The sequence below is a fragment of the Rattus norvegicus genome, chromosome 11, assembly GCF_036323735.1.
Source record: "Rattus norvegicus strain BN/NHsdMcwi chromosome 11, GRCr8, whole genome shotgun sequence".
NCBI lineage: Eukaryota > Metazoa > Chordata > Mammalia > Rodentia > Muridae > Rattus > Rattus norvegicus.
In genome coordinates, this window is record NC_086029.1 from 79,483,385 (window position 1) to 79,501,623 (window position 18,239).

Sequence of the window (18,239 nt, forward strand, 5' to 3'; positions counted from 1 at the left end):
AGAACTGGAGACAGAAAGTGGTTAGGGACGGCCTGATGTGAGCAGCCTGCCCTGCCACCTAAGGCCATGATGAAGTCCCTGTTTGTGCCCTATCAGTGTCTATGACCCAAGTTACGACCAAAGGTCATACTGATGCCCCTGGTCTGGGTTGAGCAGAGCAGGCCACACCTCACCTGGGCAGGAGCGCAGTTGAGCCAGCCTGAGGGCTTGAGCACAGGAGAGTTAGCCCTGCCTCTCACCAGCCATGCATGGTATGGGCACAATAGAGCTATCTATCCCTCTCCTGCCCCTAGCTGCAGGAGGCAGGCAGGAGAGCTGGCCTCACCACTCACCAGGCTAGTGTGGGAGAGCTGACCCTGAAGGCACGAGTGCACGATGCTACCCCTCTTCTCCTGCAGCACTTGGGTGAGCTGCTCCTATTGCCCCCCCGTACCTCCAACCCCACCCGCACTGGGGACGCGCAGGAGAGCTTGTGGGCACACCAACTCAGCTAACATACAGGTCCAGGTCCAGGACTTTGGGTTATCCCACCCCAACATCTACCTCATCTATGAACTGCTGCAATGCATGAAGGAGACAGTCCTGCAGAACCAAAGCTGCAGGACCTCCATGACACAGGGCACCAACAGAATATCTGAGAGGAGTCCCAGTGAGCATCCAGCATTGAAAGAGCAGCAGAAGCCAGAGACCTCGAACCAGACCAAGGACTGCCAGGAACATTTGCAAATGAAGCTGTCTGGATAAAAGGATACATTGTGTGAGGCACCCGAGAAGAAGCATCACAGCTTCCAAAGCAAGATGGGTTTTGTTCTACTTTGGGTTTTATTTTCTTTAGGGGTTGGATGCTAGGGAGACGGCAGATATGGAGGGAGGGGGAGATGAGAGGGACTGGGGTGCCTGATGTGAAATCACAAAGAATCAATAAAAAAGTTAAAAACCAGTAAATCCAGGATTGCAGGGAACAAGTCGGTAGAGACTGTGGACCGAGAGGCACATCAGAGGTAGCAACTAGACAGATCCCCATTCCATAACCCCTATACCCCAGGACAGGATTGTATCACTAATTCATGCCCCTAATTTGACAAGTTTTTTTTTACTAGTTATGTGTAACTGATTAGACAACAAGCATTTTACAAATCTGGGTGTCCTCGGTGACATCAGGCTGACTGAGATTAGATGTGGAGGGTTCAGGGCGAACAGTGCTCTTTGCTAATACGACCAAAGAGTTTTTACTTAAGGCTGACTACTGCTCTAATGACTTATGAAATGCTTTCCCCATCAAATCTCACTTCATGTTGTTAGCACCGCATAGGCCGTGAATGATAGTGCTTGCCACTCTGACAAACCTGAAATGAGCGTTTAAATAAACTTGTCACAAGGCTGCCCTGTATGTTGCTCTTAGAGTTATGAGGTAGATAACACTAGCTAACTGAACCAATGTCATTTAAGGAAAAAGACTTTACATACACTTCAGCTTCACAACATATTACAATATTTTATCTTCATTTTGTTGATGGGAAATAGGAACCCTAAGAACCAAGAGGTTTGCCTAAGGTCATGCCATGGTTTGAGTGTGTTCCCCCCAATTTCATATATTGAGAGCTTTAATCCCTTGGATGCTGATGTTGAGAGAAAGTGGGACCTTTAAGTGGTAGAGTCCAAGTCACTGAGAAAGGGAATGAATGGGGGTCCTCCGGGGACCCCATGGGCTTTCACAAACACAAGTCCTTACAAGACTGAGCAGGATTCCCAAATCATGCTGGCTTTCTTGAAGCTCACCTTGCAACAACACACACTGTTGAGCCCTCACAGGAATTTGAAACAATCTCCAGAACCGTGAGAGGAATAAGCTTCTTTATGAAGTCAGCCTGCCTCAGATATTTCATTTTAATAACACCAATGCAGGCAATATACTCAATAAACACCGATTCAGGTCAGACAGTAATAAACAGAACGGAAATCTGGGCTTTCTGAACCCCAGATCCTGGTTCAATTTGGTAACTTGTTAAGAAGGTCTTGAGAGATACATTAAACATGTTTTCTTTCAGTTTTATGAAAGTGTCTCCCACTTTAGCCCAGGTTAGCTTTGAACTTGAGGCAATTCTCTTGCCTCGAGAGTGCTGGGATTTCAGGAATGAGCCACCATGCTTGCCCTGAACTGGTATTCTAACAAACACCGTAACAGCAGAAACTCAGCAGTGAGTATTTGTTGATAATCCATTAGACTTTGATATGATATCTAAGGAGTATAAATTTGACTATTACCCCTTGCCAAGGCAAATGCCCCCAACATTTGTCCTAAATGAGTGACTTCATTTAAACCCTGCACACCTGAGGCAGAGGCCATACATGCCCAGTCCCCAGAAGTCTGTGCAGGACTGACCCTACAATCACACATGTTCTCAGACCACAGTTAGGGACATCTTTGTGCTCTCCCCAAAGCTTTGCTATGCTGTTCTGGGGTCCCTTTCTTGCTCCTTCTATTGCTGGGCAAATGTCCAGGACTGGTCTTGGCCTCCAGTATTTCTCCAAAGCCTCACGAGTATGCTGTGACATCCTGTCAAGTCCTGCACTTGCACAGCCACTCAGCCTTTGCTGTCTGCTCCACAGTCTCCAGTGAGGATGAGAAACAATGGCTTAGTGTCTGCTGGGATTTACCTTGGATGCCGAGACCTGCCAACCCAGGCCCGCTTTATCAGCCCAAGGGCAGAATGTCAGGTTCAGACACGGGCTCCTCCTCTGGCCGTGTGCTCTCCACTTCCTCTTTTTGTTGGTTCCGCCTCAGCCAAGATACAGTCTACCTGGGGCAGGGACAGGGAGCGGACTTCTTTGAGGTGCCTTAAGGATTCTTTAGCACTAATCTCAGGCCTTTGGAGGAGACTCATGTGCCCTAGGGACCAAGAGTAGCCCAGGCAGGAGAGAACTTCCAAGCTACAGAACCACTTCTCTATCTGTAGGACTACATGAGACTATGTAAGGCCACCTCATTCTAGAACACTCATTCAACTCAGAGGTTTGGGGGATTGCTTGTATATTAAACCCAGCTTACTTTAGAGAGTATCACCTGTGAATGGGCCTGGCAACTCATAAAGCATTCTTAGATCTCAATGCTAAGCTCTGTGCCTGCTGTTTGAGGCTATGACTCATGTCCTACCCCAGAGCACACATTCTTCCACTGTCACTCCTGAGGGTGACATCTTTGAGAAGTCCCGGACCAAGCCAACCTTCCTGCTCTGTAGAAAAGAAACCCAAGGTCCAAACCAGTGAAACCACAGTATGTGTTGCTGTGATAAAAGTAACTCATTTGTTAGATCCATCCTGGGAGCTGGCTCTGTATTGAGGGCTTTTAACCTAAACTGGCTTCCATTTTCAAGGCAATTCTTTCAGATTTCAGGAAAGCCCAAATACCAAAGCCAGTAAGTACCAGTTACTAACGGTTAGCTAAATCTGAACTCCGGTCTCCTGATTCAGACCCTGGCAGCAATGCCATATTGTTAGAGATGCTGTGAGGAACAGTCAGGAATTGACCGAGCTCAAAGGTCCTATTGTCTTGACCTGACTCCAGCACTAGACTACACATAGCCATAGAGCTCAAAGGCTCTCACCTCTCGTTCTTAGTCTATGATAGGAAAAACAAGACCTAAAGGGAAGGGGCTAGCTTAAGGCCAGGGCCCCAAGTTCCAGGGACAGGATATGGAGAAGTGTCCCGACACAAGGTTACATCTCTAAGGATGTACCCGCACAGCATGAGCTCCAGCCCCGGAAGGAGCTTTGCTCTGTGGAAATGCAGTTCACATTCTCTTCATCCTTTCACCACACAGCAGCATGGAAGGCAACTTCAGTGGCTACTTGTCAGTCGGCTGATGGCCAGCTTCTCTTGTCACTCCAGGGAGGAACACATGAAAACAGCAGCCAGCCACAGCATGCACACCTTCAACACAAAACCTCCAGAACGTCATTAATCCTGTCCATTGCCTCCAAGGGATTCTTCTTCCAGATCCAACTTCTTAGGCCACTGGTGTTATCTAGAGGCCTGGGAGAGAGTTAGCCAAGATGCCCTCTCTCCTGTCCACTTAGGGCTGTCTACACACTGCTCTTTTACAGAGCGAGGCCTCTTAGGTTGGCTCTCTTTCGTAGCAGGGAGAACGAGGGCCTGAGGTGACATCTGTCCACACAGAGTAACCATGCGTTTAGTGAGTACCTACGAGGCCTTGTTGAACACAAACAAGATGAGAGAGCAAAGACAGCATGGCAGACACTCTCCTTCCTCCTCATAGTGACGTGAGTGTGTCAGAACATCCCTTTACCACTCCACTTTATCTTGCCCAGCTTCCCTTCCTTCTGTGGTCTCTCCCAACACTCTGACAGCTGCCCCCACCCTGTCCCTTCTCTATTGAAGTGGCCACGCTCTGGACACAGGCAGGTTTGGTCTCGGCTGGTGTTCACTGAGGCTGGGTGTCTGTGGACTTCCGTCTCAGTTGGCCCCATGACCTCAGGGCTTAGAGTCTCTGTTCATTTGGTCGAGCACATCCAAGGTCCTCCAACGTTTTCTAGGTTGTACACTTGCTTGCTTTCCATGGCTTTCTCTGTGTGCCGTCTTATACAACCAACCCAGGACAGGCCGCCCAGGGTTGGCCCTGTCTGCGCCCTCCAACATAAATCATTACTCAAGAAAATGTTCTTCAGGCTTGTCTACAGGCTAGTGTGAGGGGGGCTTCTTCTCAATTGACCCCTAGCTTGTGTCAAATTGATAAACAAAACAAAACCAAACCAAAAAAAAAACCTACCCAGTATAGTATGTGTGTATGTGTGTATATTTTTTCTTCCATATATATACTTTTAAGAACAAAATAATACATATGCATCATTATAACCTCCTTTTTAAACATTTTCTTCAAACTCAACTATGGAGTTTCATGTATGTATTCATGGATACAGAGTACTCTTCATAAATCTTATTTTCAACATCGCATCAAATGGATAAACTGTAACTCCCCCAATCATGCCTTTTTATTTAACACTAAGGCTATTTGTAACTTCACAAAAACAACACTTCAAGTCACAGTTTAGACATAAAACTTTTCTTCTAGATTATTTCCTCAGGACATTTTTCAAAATTTCTGACAGCTGATTTAAAGTGCTTGACATCTTGACAGCACTTCTCCCTGACCCAGATCAAGGCCCAGATCAAGGCCCAGATCAAGGCCCAGATCAAGGCCCAGATCAAGGCCCAGGTCTGGGGAGTCCTATATGGTGTGAAGGGAGGAGCATACAGACACCAACCAAGGTAGGTAAGACTTGGGGAGTGAGTCAAGTATTGAGCAAGACAGGAAAGGGTCCGAACTCAAGGGGACACAATGTTCAAAACAACTGTCATTATCAGGCAAAACAGGAAGCTTCTGGCTTCCCATGGGATCCTGCCAAGGGGTACAGTGCCAGGAGGCCTCCCAGGGACCCCCTCCCCCACTGACTCCTACTCTATCTATCTCAAGGTATGTGTCTCCTCTAAGGCTACTCTAGCAAAACCCATACACTGCTAAACTCTTATCTAAGACTTGGGTCCACAAGGATCCACAGTGAGGAAGACACTGGGGTTTATAAACAGGTATCATCTGTGTGGGACAGTAAACCATACCAGGTAGCTTGGTAACGTAGAACAGGTCTGAGACCGGACCTGGTGGGTACACACCTGAGACTTAGGCGACTCCCGACTATTTCCTCCCCATCAAGTTCCTGGCCTGGAACACATACCACACTCCCCACACAAGGAAATGTGACCTGTGGTCACACAGGCCTAGAATAGAGTTCTTCGTGCTAACAGGGTACCTAGAGGCCTTGAGGGCTTAGCCAATGAGCTTCGATTCCCAGAAATTCCTCCTTGCAAAATGTATTGTGTCTCGGGCTCACCCTGAGACGTTGCTACAGTAAGGTATGAACCATGGACTGTTTCTTTCATCAAGGCCCGCCATGGGGAGCCATGGAGAAGACACTTGACTATTGAGCCACAGCTTAATTGTCCAGTAGAAGGCCTCTCTGCACTCCCAGCCACAACTGTCACCAAGCTAAGGATAATCACTGCTGAGCTAGCCAGGAACTTACCACCACCACCCCCCATTGGCTTTCTCTCATCTCACACCCCTGGAGCGGGTGTCTCGGTGCTTCCCTGAACCCCAGTACCCTGCTGGCAGCAGTGTAGGATAAGCACAGTCAAACTCCCTGAGTTTTTGTGTCCTGAAGCAGGTGGAATGGGGACCAACATACTGATACCCCAGAAACATGGTGGAGTATTTAAAGACACTCATATCATGTCTGAAACATGTCATACCATCTACTTCTTCAGATGGCTGTGAGGAGTGACTCCTTCAGCACTCTGCTGAGAACACTGAAAGCTTCCCTTAAATACGGTCTAGTTGAGGTAGCAAGCAGTTTTCGACTGTAAATAAGCCAACTGTTTGGTGATTGACAACATTAAAGCAGGTAGAAAGTTCCGTAGCCAGAGAACCAGACTGCAGCTACAGATGCATTTGACTGCCTAGAAAAAAAAAGTAAGGATATAATGAAAATATTCATAAATGATGGAAAAGAACTAGAAAAATTGCTCTCCCCCTTTTCATGAGTGCCAATAACGGAAATATGGCAAAAGGTTCCTGCCAAGTCCAGATGGCTCCCATGATGAGCACATGAGAACTCAAGCACTAACGGTCAAGCTGGTTTCGGGGATCAAAACCAGGGGACAAGCACAGCTTCAGGACTCTCCCCAAGGATGGACATCCTAGACAGGTAATTTCCTGTGCCATTGGGTGCTATGGCATTTCAGAAGTCTGAGGGAGAGCGAGGCAGGGTGGGAAACTGAACGTTGGTTTCATCTAGCAAAAGGACAAAGGCCCGAGTTTGCAGAAGTTGTTCTTAGTACCGTGATTTAAATGGAATGCTGTCCAGATTTAATATCAGTGGCGCAGATAAAAACAATGTCAGCAGACTGGATAATTAGAGCTCTCTGGCTCACTCCCTCTCTCTCTCGCTTTCTTGAGGGATGTTGAAAGAGGAGATGGGTCCAAAAACCCAAGAATTCCTGAGAGTTACAAGTGTATTTTTAGCCCCTCCTGGTATCTGGGCGAGTAGAGACATTACTTCAGGATCAACTCTTGACTGTGCCCTTTGCACCAGGCTAAGCAGCGCTTTTTAAACTCCTTTGATAAAGATGAATGCCTTTAAAGAAATGCACAAGCTAATTAAGACCACATTTGGGGAGCTGTTCCCTTTCAACAAAGGACCACGCTAGCCAAGTGAAACGGATACCACGAAGTCAGCTGCCACCGCTCCTGTTCCTCATCAGCTCCCCAAACTCCTCTCTCGACCACTCTAGGATCTGTTGTTAGCCTTGTAGGTAGACTTGATCTACTCAGCTCAGGACTGAGCCACTCCAATCCTGTGGGGGTGTCCAGGGGTACATCCAGGTAATTGCAGAGAGCCTGGGCCCCACCACCTGTTACTGATGGCTTTTTAGGGCCCAGGCCATTTGATAGGGGAAGAGTGAGTCACAGAACCACAGATACTGTTAGGAAACCTAACTTAAGTCTCCCACCCAGCAAAGGAATCTTTTACTTTCCTAACTGGGCAACAGTGGTCTGGGCTATGCATGAGGAATAGGTGACAGAAGGGATGGGCTCAATTCCGGCAAGGTAAGACTTGGTCAATATCCCCTAAGAACAACTTGAGAAAACCAGGAGCCTCAGTACTAAGGACCTAGCTGACAGTAGCCCCTCTAGACACTGCAGCAGGGACTGGACATCCCGGCAGTAAGACACAAAGAAGCCTGCCTGTCTATGAGGACCATCAACAGATGGCAAAGAGTTCGGGCCACTATATTAGCAGGATCAACTTTTTTAGGAAAGTTCTAGAACATATTGGTCTGAAACACATCATTTAGACCTCTTCTATCACCTAGCTCCTCTAGAGAGAAGCAGTGGTATTTATTGTGGGGATCTTGATGGACCCCCACTAAGGCAACCATACACAGACGAATGACCAATAAAACCCTGCACAAACAAGGCTTCCGCTATGCAAGTCTCCTACCTCCCACACCATGTGAGGAGACGGTCTGTTACTTAACTGAACCATGGTGTCTCCCCATCATTGAATCAAGGTCTCCTGCAAAAAGTAAATGCTACCGTTCTAGAACACGGGCCCCCAACTACTTGAGTTCTCATTTATGCTTAACCTTCGTCAGACTAAGAATTCCTATCTTGAGTTGCTTCCTTTCATAGCATCTGCACCCCACACCGTGATCCTAGGAATTAAAGAATGAACACAGTGACACAGCTGTTAGATGAGATGTCCTCTAGTCTGACGCTTACATAAGCAAGGATGCAGTAAACACTCCCGGCCTTCTGTTTCTATTACTGATACACTGGGGAGACTCTGCCCTGGGTCTCACAATTCTACACCTCTTGCCTACAGAGGCACTTACAGCCCTCATTCCAGCCTTGCTTTGTAAGGATACTTGTACAATACAGTTCAGAAGGGGAAGAGATGCTCCATTTAGACCTTAGCCCCTCAGCCTCTGATGGAGCAAACCAACGATGTACTTACAGGCCCTTAGAGAAATCCAAACTCCTTAGGGCCCCCATCCCTGACCCCATCCTGCTACAGTACAGTTATGATATTGCCACGTTTCCAACAACTTATGGAAGGAAGTTGGACCCCAAAGAACCAGTGCAAGAAAATGCTGATGTTAAAGTTGTTGTTTTTGTTGTTAATCATAAAGTGCTTTATCTCTAACTTGCAAGTCTCCTCTCCTGCCAGAAACCATGAAATTGGCAGGTTAACTCCTTAGTCTGCAGTAGGTGAACTCTCGTTCTCTTTAGAGTTGCTGAAAATAACCTCTAGAAAAAAATAGTGGCAAAATAAACTTCCTTTCTCCAGTCTTTATCTCAGAATATCACCATCACCAACCCTATCACATCCTGTCCACTTGTTAAAAAAACAAAACTCAAGTAAAGGACTTTAAAATCCTATCTATTCATGTTGCTTCTCATCTTGATTTTAATCCACATTTTCACTTGAGGTTTCTGTGAGGCCTTTTTCAAGGAAGCTTGATCTTTTCTTCATTTGAAGGTCCTTTGTTAAGTTCCTTTGCTGGAGGTGTTTGTCGCCCTGGCTCACTCCCACAAGCCCAGGCAGAACCTCCACCCAAGTCTAGATTCTCACTCACAAACTTCACATCACAGTAACCCGCACCCCTCAAAGAGAGGAGGGTGAGTGTCCTGAGGGTATGACATGGCTGAAGACCAGACAACACCAGCTAGAGTAGTCAAGCAGAAGCAAGAGCAGCCCACATACATGCATCAAGCACCAGGAACATGCCGGCAGGGTAGGGTGAGAGGCAATGCCCTGAAACTCCCAATACAATTTCCATGCACTCTGGGCAACTCAGCGGGAGGCTGTAGGTGGCAGAAGTTGTCAGTGGCTCCCCAACTCCTTCAGACGTGGGACATGAGCATCTCCCCTGCTTCCTGCCATCAGCGCCTCTGTCACCCACTCATAGATGACGATTCACATGGATGCTAAGCCTCCACCTAAAGGTGGACACGGACACTCAGCTAAGCTACCAGAGGTTTTCAGCTTTCCCCATCACGTGTGCTCTTGATTTCTGACTTTCCCACACATTATGACAGTGGTTACATGCAGATCTCAGCATCTAGTATTAAGCTGTAACTTATGATTCCTGTTCAAAAATAAAACAATCCAGTAAAACTCATGAGGTAAAACGTTTGCCGATCCTCATCCTGCCAACGTTTTAGCTTTGTTTTTGGGTTTTAAGGTTTAAAGACTTCTTACAGTATTTTTTATGCATGGAAGGGTATCCCAAGGCTTCTAACATCTGGTCATGAATTAACTTGCACAACTTTAGCAGAGTTTCATTTCTTTTGAAAAAATAATTAATCTGCGATGGCTTTAATGGATAGCAAATGGATAAAAAGCTGCTTTAATGTTGACATAGCTTTAAGTAAGATTGAACTTTATCAGGCCCCATGATCAGGGGTCGTCTGGAAAAGTTTATAATTTAGTTCCATGGAAAACTCCAGGGGATGGACTCTGGGCCTAGAAACTTATTACCAGATTGAACTCTGAAGGGGCTCTTACCCCACACCGACGATCTTCTCTGTTTATACAGGATTCTCAACTGGTGGTCTCCCCTCGGTCGAGATGGGCTCCCATCTCTTTAAAGCACTCATAAACATTTCATAAAGTATTGCTGTCCTTCCTATGGCACTGTGGTCTCATTATTTCCCTGTGAGTCCTCTGGTCTCACTATACCCATGAAAGAGAGGAAGAATTACAACCAAGCCTTATCCCATTCTCCTAACTACAAAAAAACAAAACAAAACAAAACAAAAAAACATATTTAACTCCCACTTTGCCCAATTCTGAGGGGTTCAGTGGTTGCGTGTGTTCCCCAAAGCTGATGTGTTGGAAACTGAATCCTGACTTCAATGTTGAGAGGGAGGACCTTTAAGAGGTATTTAAAGTATGAGACAACTTCACACAGGAGGAGGCTCAGATTCTGGAAACTGGTTTGCGATAAAGGTGGCTTGAAACCTGTTGAGTCCCATAATCTCTTGCCCATCCATGTTCTACCATGAGATTATGTGGGGGCGGGGTTCTCAAAAGACGTGACCCCTTAGTCTTTGACCCTCAGCCTCCAGAACTGTAAGAGATAAACCTCGGTTCTTCACAAATCACCCAGTTTGTGATCTTCTGCTAAATCATCTCCAAACTGACCAAGGCATGGGTCTTTAAGTCTGTTCTACTCCAGGAACTGCTTCTAGTCAGAAATGGCCAGGCCTTCAGGCCCATGGCTCTCCCCTGGATACATAGTAATGATCAAAGGAAGAAGTCACAGCTGACCCAAGGTACTCCCACATAATTTCTTCCTGGACATGGAGCTCATTGGGCCTTGTTCTCGATAAGGATCTGAACTCATGGTTATGAGAAAAGTATCTTCAAAGGAGGCCAGAGAGGGAGGGGGTTCCTTATGCTTCTTCAGCACAGTCAGGATTACACAGAAAGTAAGGGACCCCAGGCCACATCAAGCAATGGACATTCAAAATGCCCATTGTGATTCTTCTGCGTCCCCTGCCTAAGGTTGGAGCCTTACAACCACGTTTGAGATGGCAATGGTTTCTCAAGTTAGGAGTCTGACACTGCTGTGCTCTTTCCTGCTCCTTCTGTCTTCTCTGCCATCCAGCCCCATCTCCTCAGAATGCCCCTTAACGCCTTCCTTGTCCCCCCAGTCTACACCAAACAAGTGTCACTTTGGGTCTCATACAACAGAGCTGTGACTTGGTTAAACTGAAAAAAGCAAGGGGACCCACCTCTCCTAGGTAGGTGTTATCACTGGTTAAAAAAAAAAATCTCTTAGGATTAATGCTAAGTTTTTTAAATCCGTACTGTAAGCATTGCTGATGCTCATTTTCCTGCAAATAAGCAAAGACTTCAGAGATTCCAAATTGAGAAATCCCCATCCTGGCCCTCTAGGCAGCTCTAAAGCTATCAGCTTACTGCTGAGGGCAACAAGAAAAAAAAAAAACAAAAAACAAAAAAACAAAAATACTTCCCAGTCTTACACAAGACTACTAACACCCATGGAGAAACCTGTTAAGGGTCCCACTGTCAGAAGCCTACACCAGCATAAGGAGAACAGAGGGTGCTACTTGCTATTGAATGCCAAGGAATAGAAAAGTTACTAAGACCCAGCACCATGCTTCTCCTCGCCCACCTGCAATTTCCACTGGCTGGAGCAAAGAGACTCCATCACCTGCCTTTTTAACAAAGCCATTGCCTTGAACACCTCCAAGCATAGAAAGAAGTGCAGATCAGCCTTGGCCTCCTTGAGTTGCTAGTCCAAGGGAGGAGGCATAGCCTGATAGCACCTGATATGGGGGGAGAACTCTGTTCAAGGCCAAGAACTTGGCAACTGCAAAGATCATGGGGCTGGGATGAATTAGGTGTGGTTGGAGGAGCAGTGAGTTGGCCTGCTAACAGTAGAGGGGTGAAGCAGAGCTTTACAGGAAGCGAATTTTGACAGTGGTTAGGACATTGTTACCTTTGGGATATTTACCTGTTTCCTCTAAACCTAGGAAGCTGTGCTGCCCCCCCCCCCACTGCTCCCTTAGCCCCTTAGGCTGCCTGCACCTCCTTTGATTCTCTTCCTTTCTCTTCCTACTCAGATGGCTGTTGAAACCCTGCCTTGTAGGTGTCGCAGTAAATAGTTGATCTCAGTCCGGTGTTTCTACCCTGCCCTTTACTTTCAGTTCCCACATAAAAGACACAAAACTTTTGTATTTATCATAAGCCGTTAATCAGCACCAGAACTGGGCAATATCCTCCCTCTAAGCTACTAGTTTCTGACCCCTGTCTATACCCCTGAGTTATAATTTCCCATGTCCCACCTGGGCAGCTCTTAACTCCAGTTGGCCAGCCCTCACGGCCATGTTTTCATGACTCACTTACCCCAAGGCTTCTTTCTCCTTTCTCCATCTTCTCCTCCCTCTCCTTGTGGTCTCCTGCCTCAAACCCAGGAATGGAAACTCTGCCTACCTCTCTTCTACCCAGCCATAGGCTGTAGGCATCTTTATTGACCAGTCAGGGGTAACTTGGGGGGGCAACCAGGGCCAGTATTTAGTATTAGTACATGTAGGCAATGGTAAGGAATTTGGATTTTATTCTGTATGTGGTGAACAGTCCCTGGAGGTGCTGTGCGGGGTGTGTTGTAGCTGACTGCCATTCAGGAGGGGAGTGGAAAGAAGCAGATGGCAGCTTCTGCAGTGGCCTTAACGTGATCAGATCAAGAACCGGTTGAAGTAAATTCTAGGTAAGAGGCAGGGTAAAAAAAAGATCCTGCATCTGACCTCAGGATCAAGGATGAAGTCTTTGCATGGATGGAAACCTCCACTCGAGAAACACCTGGCTGAAGAGATGGGACATTCTGCTGTGTTTTCTTAGTTAAATTAGTGGAGGTGTCCTGCAGGCCTCTGGCTGTGCCATTGCAGAGATCAGTGGAGAGGCCTGGAACTCTTGATTGTTTGTAAATATATGATTCTGGATTACATCACCTATCGAGTGAGCATACCAGCCACTTAGGGGCCAGGAAGTGAAAGTAGGAGGAAAAGAGCAGAGCATCCTAGAAAGCAAGGGCAGAAAAGACTGTCAGGAAAAGAGGATGACTGGCTGTGTCTGTGGACTGACATGTTTCACAACTCCATATAGCACCCCTCTACTGTCAGCTGGCCAACTTGCTGCTTTGCCAACCACACCTAATTCATCCCAGCCCCATGGTCTTTGCAGTCGCCAAGTTCTTGGCCTTGAACAGAGTTCTCCCACCACATCCCCTGAGACCCATGCTTTTCCTTCATTCTCCACTTTGCTTATATGTCCCCTCCACAGAAAAGTGTTCTTCTTGGCCATCCTGCATTAAACAAGCATGCGCACACACCCCTCGCTTTCTTCTCCACTGGACTTTACAGTTGCTGCCTACTTCTCCCTCTCAAATGGAAAGTACATTAGAGCAGGAATTTTGACCCCCTCGTCAGTTAGGAGGAGTTATTGAATGAATGAATGAAAGATGAATGAATGAGATGAATGGATGAATGAGTGAGTAAGTGAGTGAATGGGTATCAAGTCAAGTCATTTTTAATATTCTTTCCTGGAAAAGAGCACTGAATTTCTCCAAGATGAGTACAATATTAACAAAGGTCCTAAGAAGGCCCCTGAGACATAGCCCCCACGAGAAAGCAATTGACTACGAGGACCATCCACAGGCAAATAATCCACTGGTTGCATAAATCTCAATGTAAGGAGCCATAGAAAAGATCAAGACTGTGAAACCTACAGAGGAACACATTAACTCTCTACAAAAGAGCTCAAAGAAAGCGTCTACCTTGTCGAGAGATATGACTATACTCCATATTTAAATACCAGTTAGCAAGGAACAAAGTCTAGAAGACACGTATGCTTCCATAAGAGAGAATTAACAATGAAGCGTTTGCTTTGCCACCGTGGTTTGATTTAGGCAGTTAGGTACCAGGGGCCATTGAAGGTCATTGAAGATGAACCCCTCCCTCACAATCAGCAGCTTGTAAAAACAGGAACTGAAACTGCAGGACTCTAGTTACTGGTCAAAGGAGTGAGATCTGAGTCATCCTGGTGAAGACATGACTTTCCAAACTGCTCAAGGATCATATGGCTGCTCTCTAGAGCAAGGGAAATAGTATAGTCAGTAAAGTGCTTTCTATGTAAACCCGAGAGCCTGAGGTCAATCCCCAGCATCCACGTCAAACCAAGGCCCAGCGGTGTACACCTTAATCCCAGCTCTGGGAAAGCAGAAATAGGAAGATCTCTGGAATTTGATGGCCAGCTAAGTCCAGTCAAAATGTGGAGCTCCAGGTTCAGTAAGAGATCCTATCTCAAAAATGTATATGATATGGCTTAAGTACACAAAATACCAAAGGACAATTCACGTTTTCGAAACCTGAGAATATTTGCTGTTGTACAATTGCCCACAAAAGGCACCATCTGCACTCAACAGGCTTTCTCTGTGTTTGTTAACAAGAGCCTTCTCCGTAAACAGAAGGCGAGCCCATCTGTGATGCCGTGTGTGTGTGTGTGTGTGTGTGTGTGTGTGTGTGTGTGTGAGAGAGAGAGAGAGAGAGAGAGAGAGAGAGAGAAAGAGAGAGAGAGAGAGAGAGAGAGAGAGAGAGAGAGAGAGAGAGAGGGAGAGAGAGAGATAACTCAGGCAACCTGGAGCAGTTCACCAACACAGAACCAGCTGTGGTTATGGGCTCAGTAACAGAATCCTACCAAGGAGGTCTGCCTACCTACAAAACAAAAGAGAATTAAAAATTGGGCAGAGTTCATCAGAGGGGTGCCCTGGAAAGTCAAGAGGGGAAGTTTCAGGACTCATGCATGAATAATCTCTAGCAGAAGCTAGAAGCCCCCTCCCCCACCACTCCCCCACTTCAGACTTTTCCCTGGTTGCTCCCAATGACATTTCTCATTGACTCTAAATTTCTACTGGCTAAGCCAAGGCCAACAAGTAACTCTAAAGCATCATTTTACCCTCACCTTCCCAGGTAACTGGCCAGGCATGCTTGCACATCAAGGCTCTCTTGGACACCCAGGGAGAGTCCTCCTCTACAGCTCCCCGGGTTCCTGAGGTGGAATGGTCAACAGCAGTACTTAAGCTCTGCTGACTCACCAGTGCCTTCTCTGTGGTCTGCTGTGGTAACTGGACTGGAGGGACAGGAAGGGGCCTGGAGAAGTTTCCGGTGCTGAAAGTCCCAGGGATGTTCTGAACTGCAGCTCAGGCAAACAGTCAGAAGCCACAGGGGTGGGAAAAAGAAAAGTAGGAAAGGAGAAAGGAAAGAGAAACCAATCAATCAGAGGCAGACATGTCAAAGAGTCTAAGAGCAGCTAGAAGCAGTACATTGTGCTCAAGAAAGTCTCACAGGTGATAGCAAAGGGGTGTTATGTTTGGAGTTCAGTATGAACAATTCCAAGAAGAGCTAGAATGAGATCCCTTCTCCACCATGGAAGACTGATGGGCAGATCTGGTCAGGATGAAGGATTGGAAGAGGTCTGGCACAGGTGAGGGAGAAGGGCTTTGGGTCTGGCAGGGATGAAGGAAGAGGGCTTTGGGTCTGGCAGGGGTGAGGGAGAGGACTTTGGGTGCCATCTCCATGCAGATGAGAGGCAGTGAAGGCAGATGGATGACAGGGTCTTCTTGTTGCCTGGGTAATCTGGGGTCTGGCTTGAGAGACACTGCCTTGGAAAAAGGGCTCACAGAGCTAAAAGAAAATACAGTGTAGAAGAACGGCCTCAGAGACAAGTGTCCCTCTGCCAGACTGGGCCTCTCTTCTTTATTTCTCCAGAATTCACATTAGGGCAGCCAGTGGAGTCTAGCCACTCCACCAAGTCCAGGACACTAAAGGTCTCTTGTCTCCTTTTATTCAGAGACATTTGCTCTCTCTGGAGGCAAATTTTACATTCTTAAGAGGGAAACTAGTGCCTTTGGGCAATTCATTTCTCCCAAAGTGCAGGTATCTTGGGTTTTTACCCTCTGTAGCCTGTTTCTACCTTTCCTAAGGTGTGCTACTTTATGAAGGGCAAACCTAAAGGGAAATGGGCTCTCATCATGGGAATCAGGAAGCCAGGAGTTTGCAGAATGAAAGGTCCTTACCAGGTCCCTTAATAGAGCACAAAGAAGCCCCAGAGGGCTCCTTCACACAGAATCGGCAGCTTCCTTCCAACTTTGAGGAGCACTCTAAGGAAGAAATGGGAGTAACATACTTAGAGGTATGTGAGGGGTGTGTCTACTTCAGTCTCCTGGCTAGATGCTCCACCCACCTGGCAGAAGCACCAACTTTGTCCTGTTTGGCCACGAGACCAAGTGAAGCTAATCAGGATGGACATTTCTGCTTCTCTTCTGTGCTAAGCCAGAGAGACCTTGACCTTAAAGACAAAGGGGAAGCTCGACAATTCTGCTGCTTGTGGAGAATTCCTTGACTTTAGATCCTCTTTAAGGGTATGTGGAGCTGGTAACTCATCGTCTCTAGTCACTTTCCATGATCTGCCAGCTAGAGAAGCCTCTAAGCTCCTCGTTCCTCTCCTCTGTCCTCGGGGCCACCACCCTAGACACTGTCTGGGCCAGGCTCCCGCACATTCCATCACTTCCGCTCTTAGGCCTAGAATTAAGCCTCTGCTGCCTGTAATCATGCTATTACTCCCCTGTTCTGTGGACACTTCATATTCCTGCTTTCAAAGGTCTTGAAGTCTCAGGAAAACATGAAATAACGCCACTGAGTAATTGAGAATAAGTGCAGAAAAACTCATTCTAAGCTAATCTTATTTTTTATAGTATAGAATAGAGTTTATTTAGGGGATGGGAAGGGGAGTTGGGAAGGGAGTAGAGATGGGGGCGGGGAGAGTAGAGGCAGATGGAGGTGGGGGATGAGGAGAAAAGGGACAGAGTGGGAGAGGGTAAAAGAGGAAGAGATCAAGAGCCTAAGCTAAATTTTCATTCCTGCCAATAATTCCATCTAACCCTGATGACACTTGGAAAGAAAGGAAAAAGTTCACATCTCCTGGAGCAAAGCTGATGAGAGGCATGAGAGAACATGGCCCCCAGAATGAAAGGCCCCCTACAGAGCGAGAGTGCAAATCACCATAGACTGAGCACCACTGGACACTCAAGAAACATTTACCATTTGGTCTCTTTTAATATTACATCTGTTCTAAGAAACCATCGAAATTCTAAAGTGCAATCAAAGGCCATTGCTTCCATACTGGGGCAGGGGTGTGGATGCTAATACAAATCCCATGGTCCTTAGCAGAAGACTCAACTGCCATCACCGCCCACCCTGGGGGTGGGAAGGGATGAGAGGGTGGTGATCAAAGGGTCAGGGGGCACTAAATGTGTGGTGAGATGGATTGTCTTAATGAATTGAGGACAAAGAAAAGAAGATCCAATTACCTACATTAAACAGAATGTTCATTATAAAGAACAGTCTGGCCTAAGATGCTAAAAGCATCCTTGCAAAGAAGCACTGGGAAAGAAATCAGCAATTAGTGGACCTCTTCTAATATCCCTCTTAAGTACCAATTAAACCTTCCTTGGGAGTTGACAGCAGTGACCACAAGAATGTCTGCTCCAGGGTATACAGGAGCCAGGTTTCTGCTGTGTCCGTCTGCTGGTGGTAAAGTACACATTGTCTATCTGAGGAGGAAGGATCCTGTCAGGTGTTGCTGGCTAGCCAGGAAGCTTACCAACAGTGAACTACAGGCATGCCCAAGGAAAGAAAACATGCCTCTCTTGATTTTGATTCCCTCATATATCAAAGTGAGAGTACAGCTAGGACACCAAAAGTATCCTCCAGCATATCAGAAGGAGAAGTTATTTCAGACTAGCTAGGTCCTCAACACTGTGGTCAGTTGCCAGTGACACTTGAAGATTTCTAGGTCCACTTCAGACCTGCTTAACTAAAACTTTCGTGCTAGAACCTGTGTATCAACAAGCTCTCCTGATGACTCTGATTCACTGACTCTGAGAGCCATTGGTCTAGAAAGTTTGGAGTTAGTTTATCAACCAGCCACAGGAGCCACTTTGCCTCTCTGAGAGGGAGAAAGGTGTCTCCACATATCTGTGGCAGACAAATGACCAGAAGCACCTGGAAAGGGTC

General features: G+C 46.7%; 1 protein-coding gene across 3 annotated transcripts in view; it reads right to left on the bottom strand.

The window, feature by feature from the left end:
* Mylk (myosin light chain kinase) overlaps positions 1-18,239 on the bottom strand; it is a 247,208-nt gene that overhangs the window by 195,142 nt on the left and 33,827 nt on the right. Inside the window, exon 1 of one of the 3 annotated variants that reach the window (NM_001105874.2) lies at positions 15,127-15,190. The exons of 1 other annotated variant lie outside the window; for it this stretch is intronic. In NM_001105874.2, coding sequence (NP_001099344.2) covers positions 15,127-15,150 — 24 coding nt within the window. In that variant the 5' untranslated portion in view covers positions 15,151-15,190. Of the gene's footprint in view, positions 1-15,126; positions 15,191-18,239 lie in introns of those variants that run through there. One more of the 3 variants, XM_039088119.2, reaches the window with a different exon arrangement.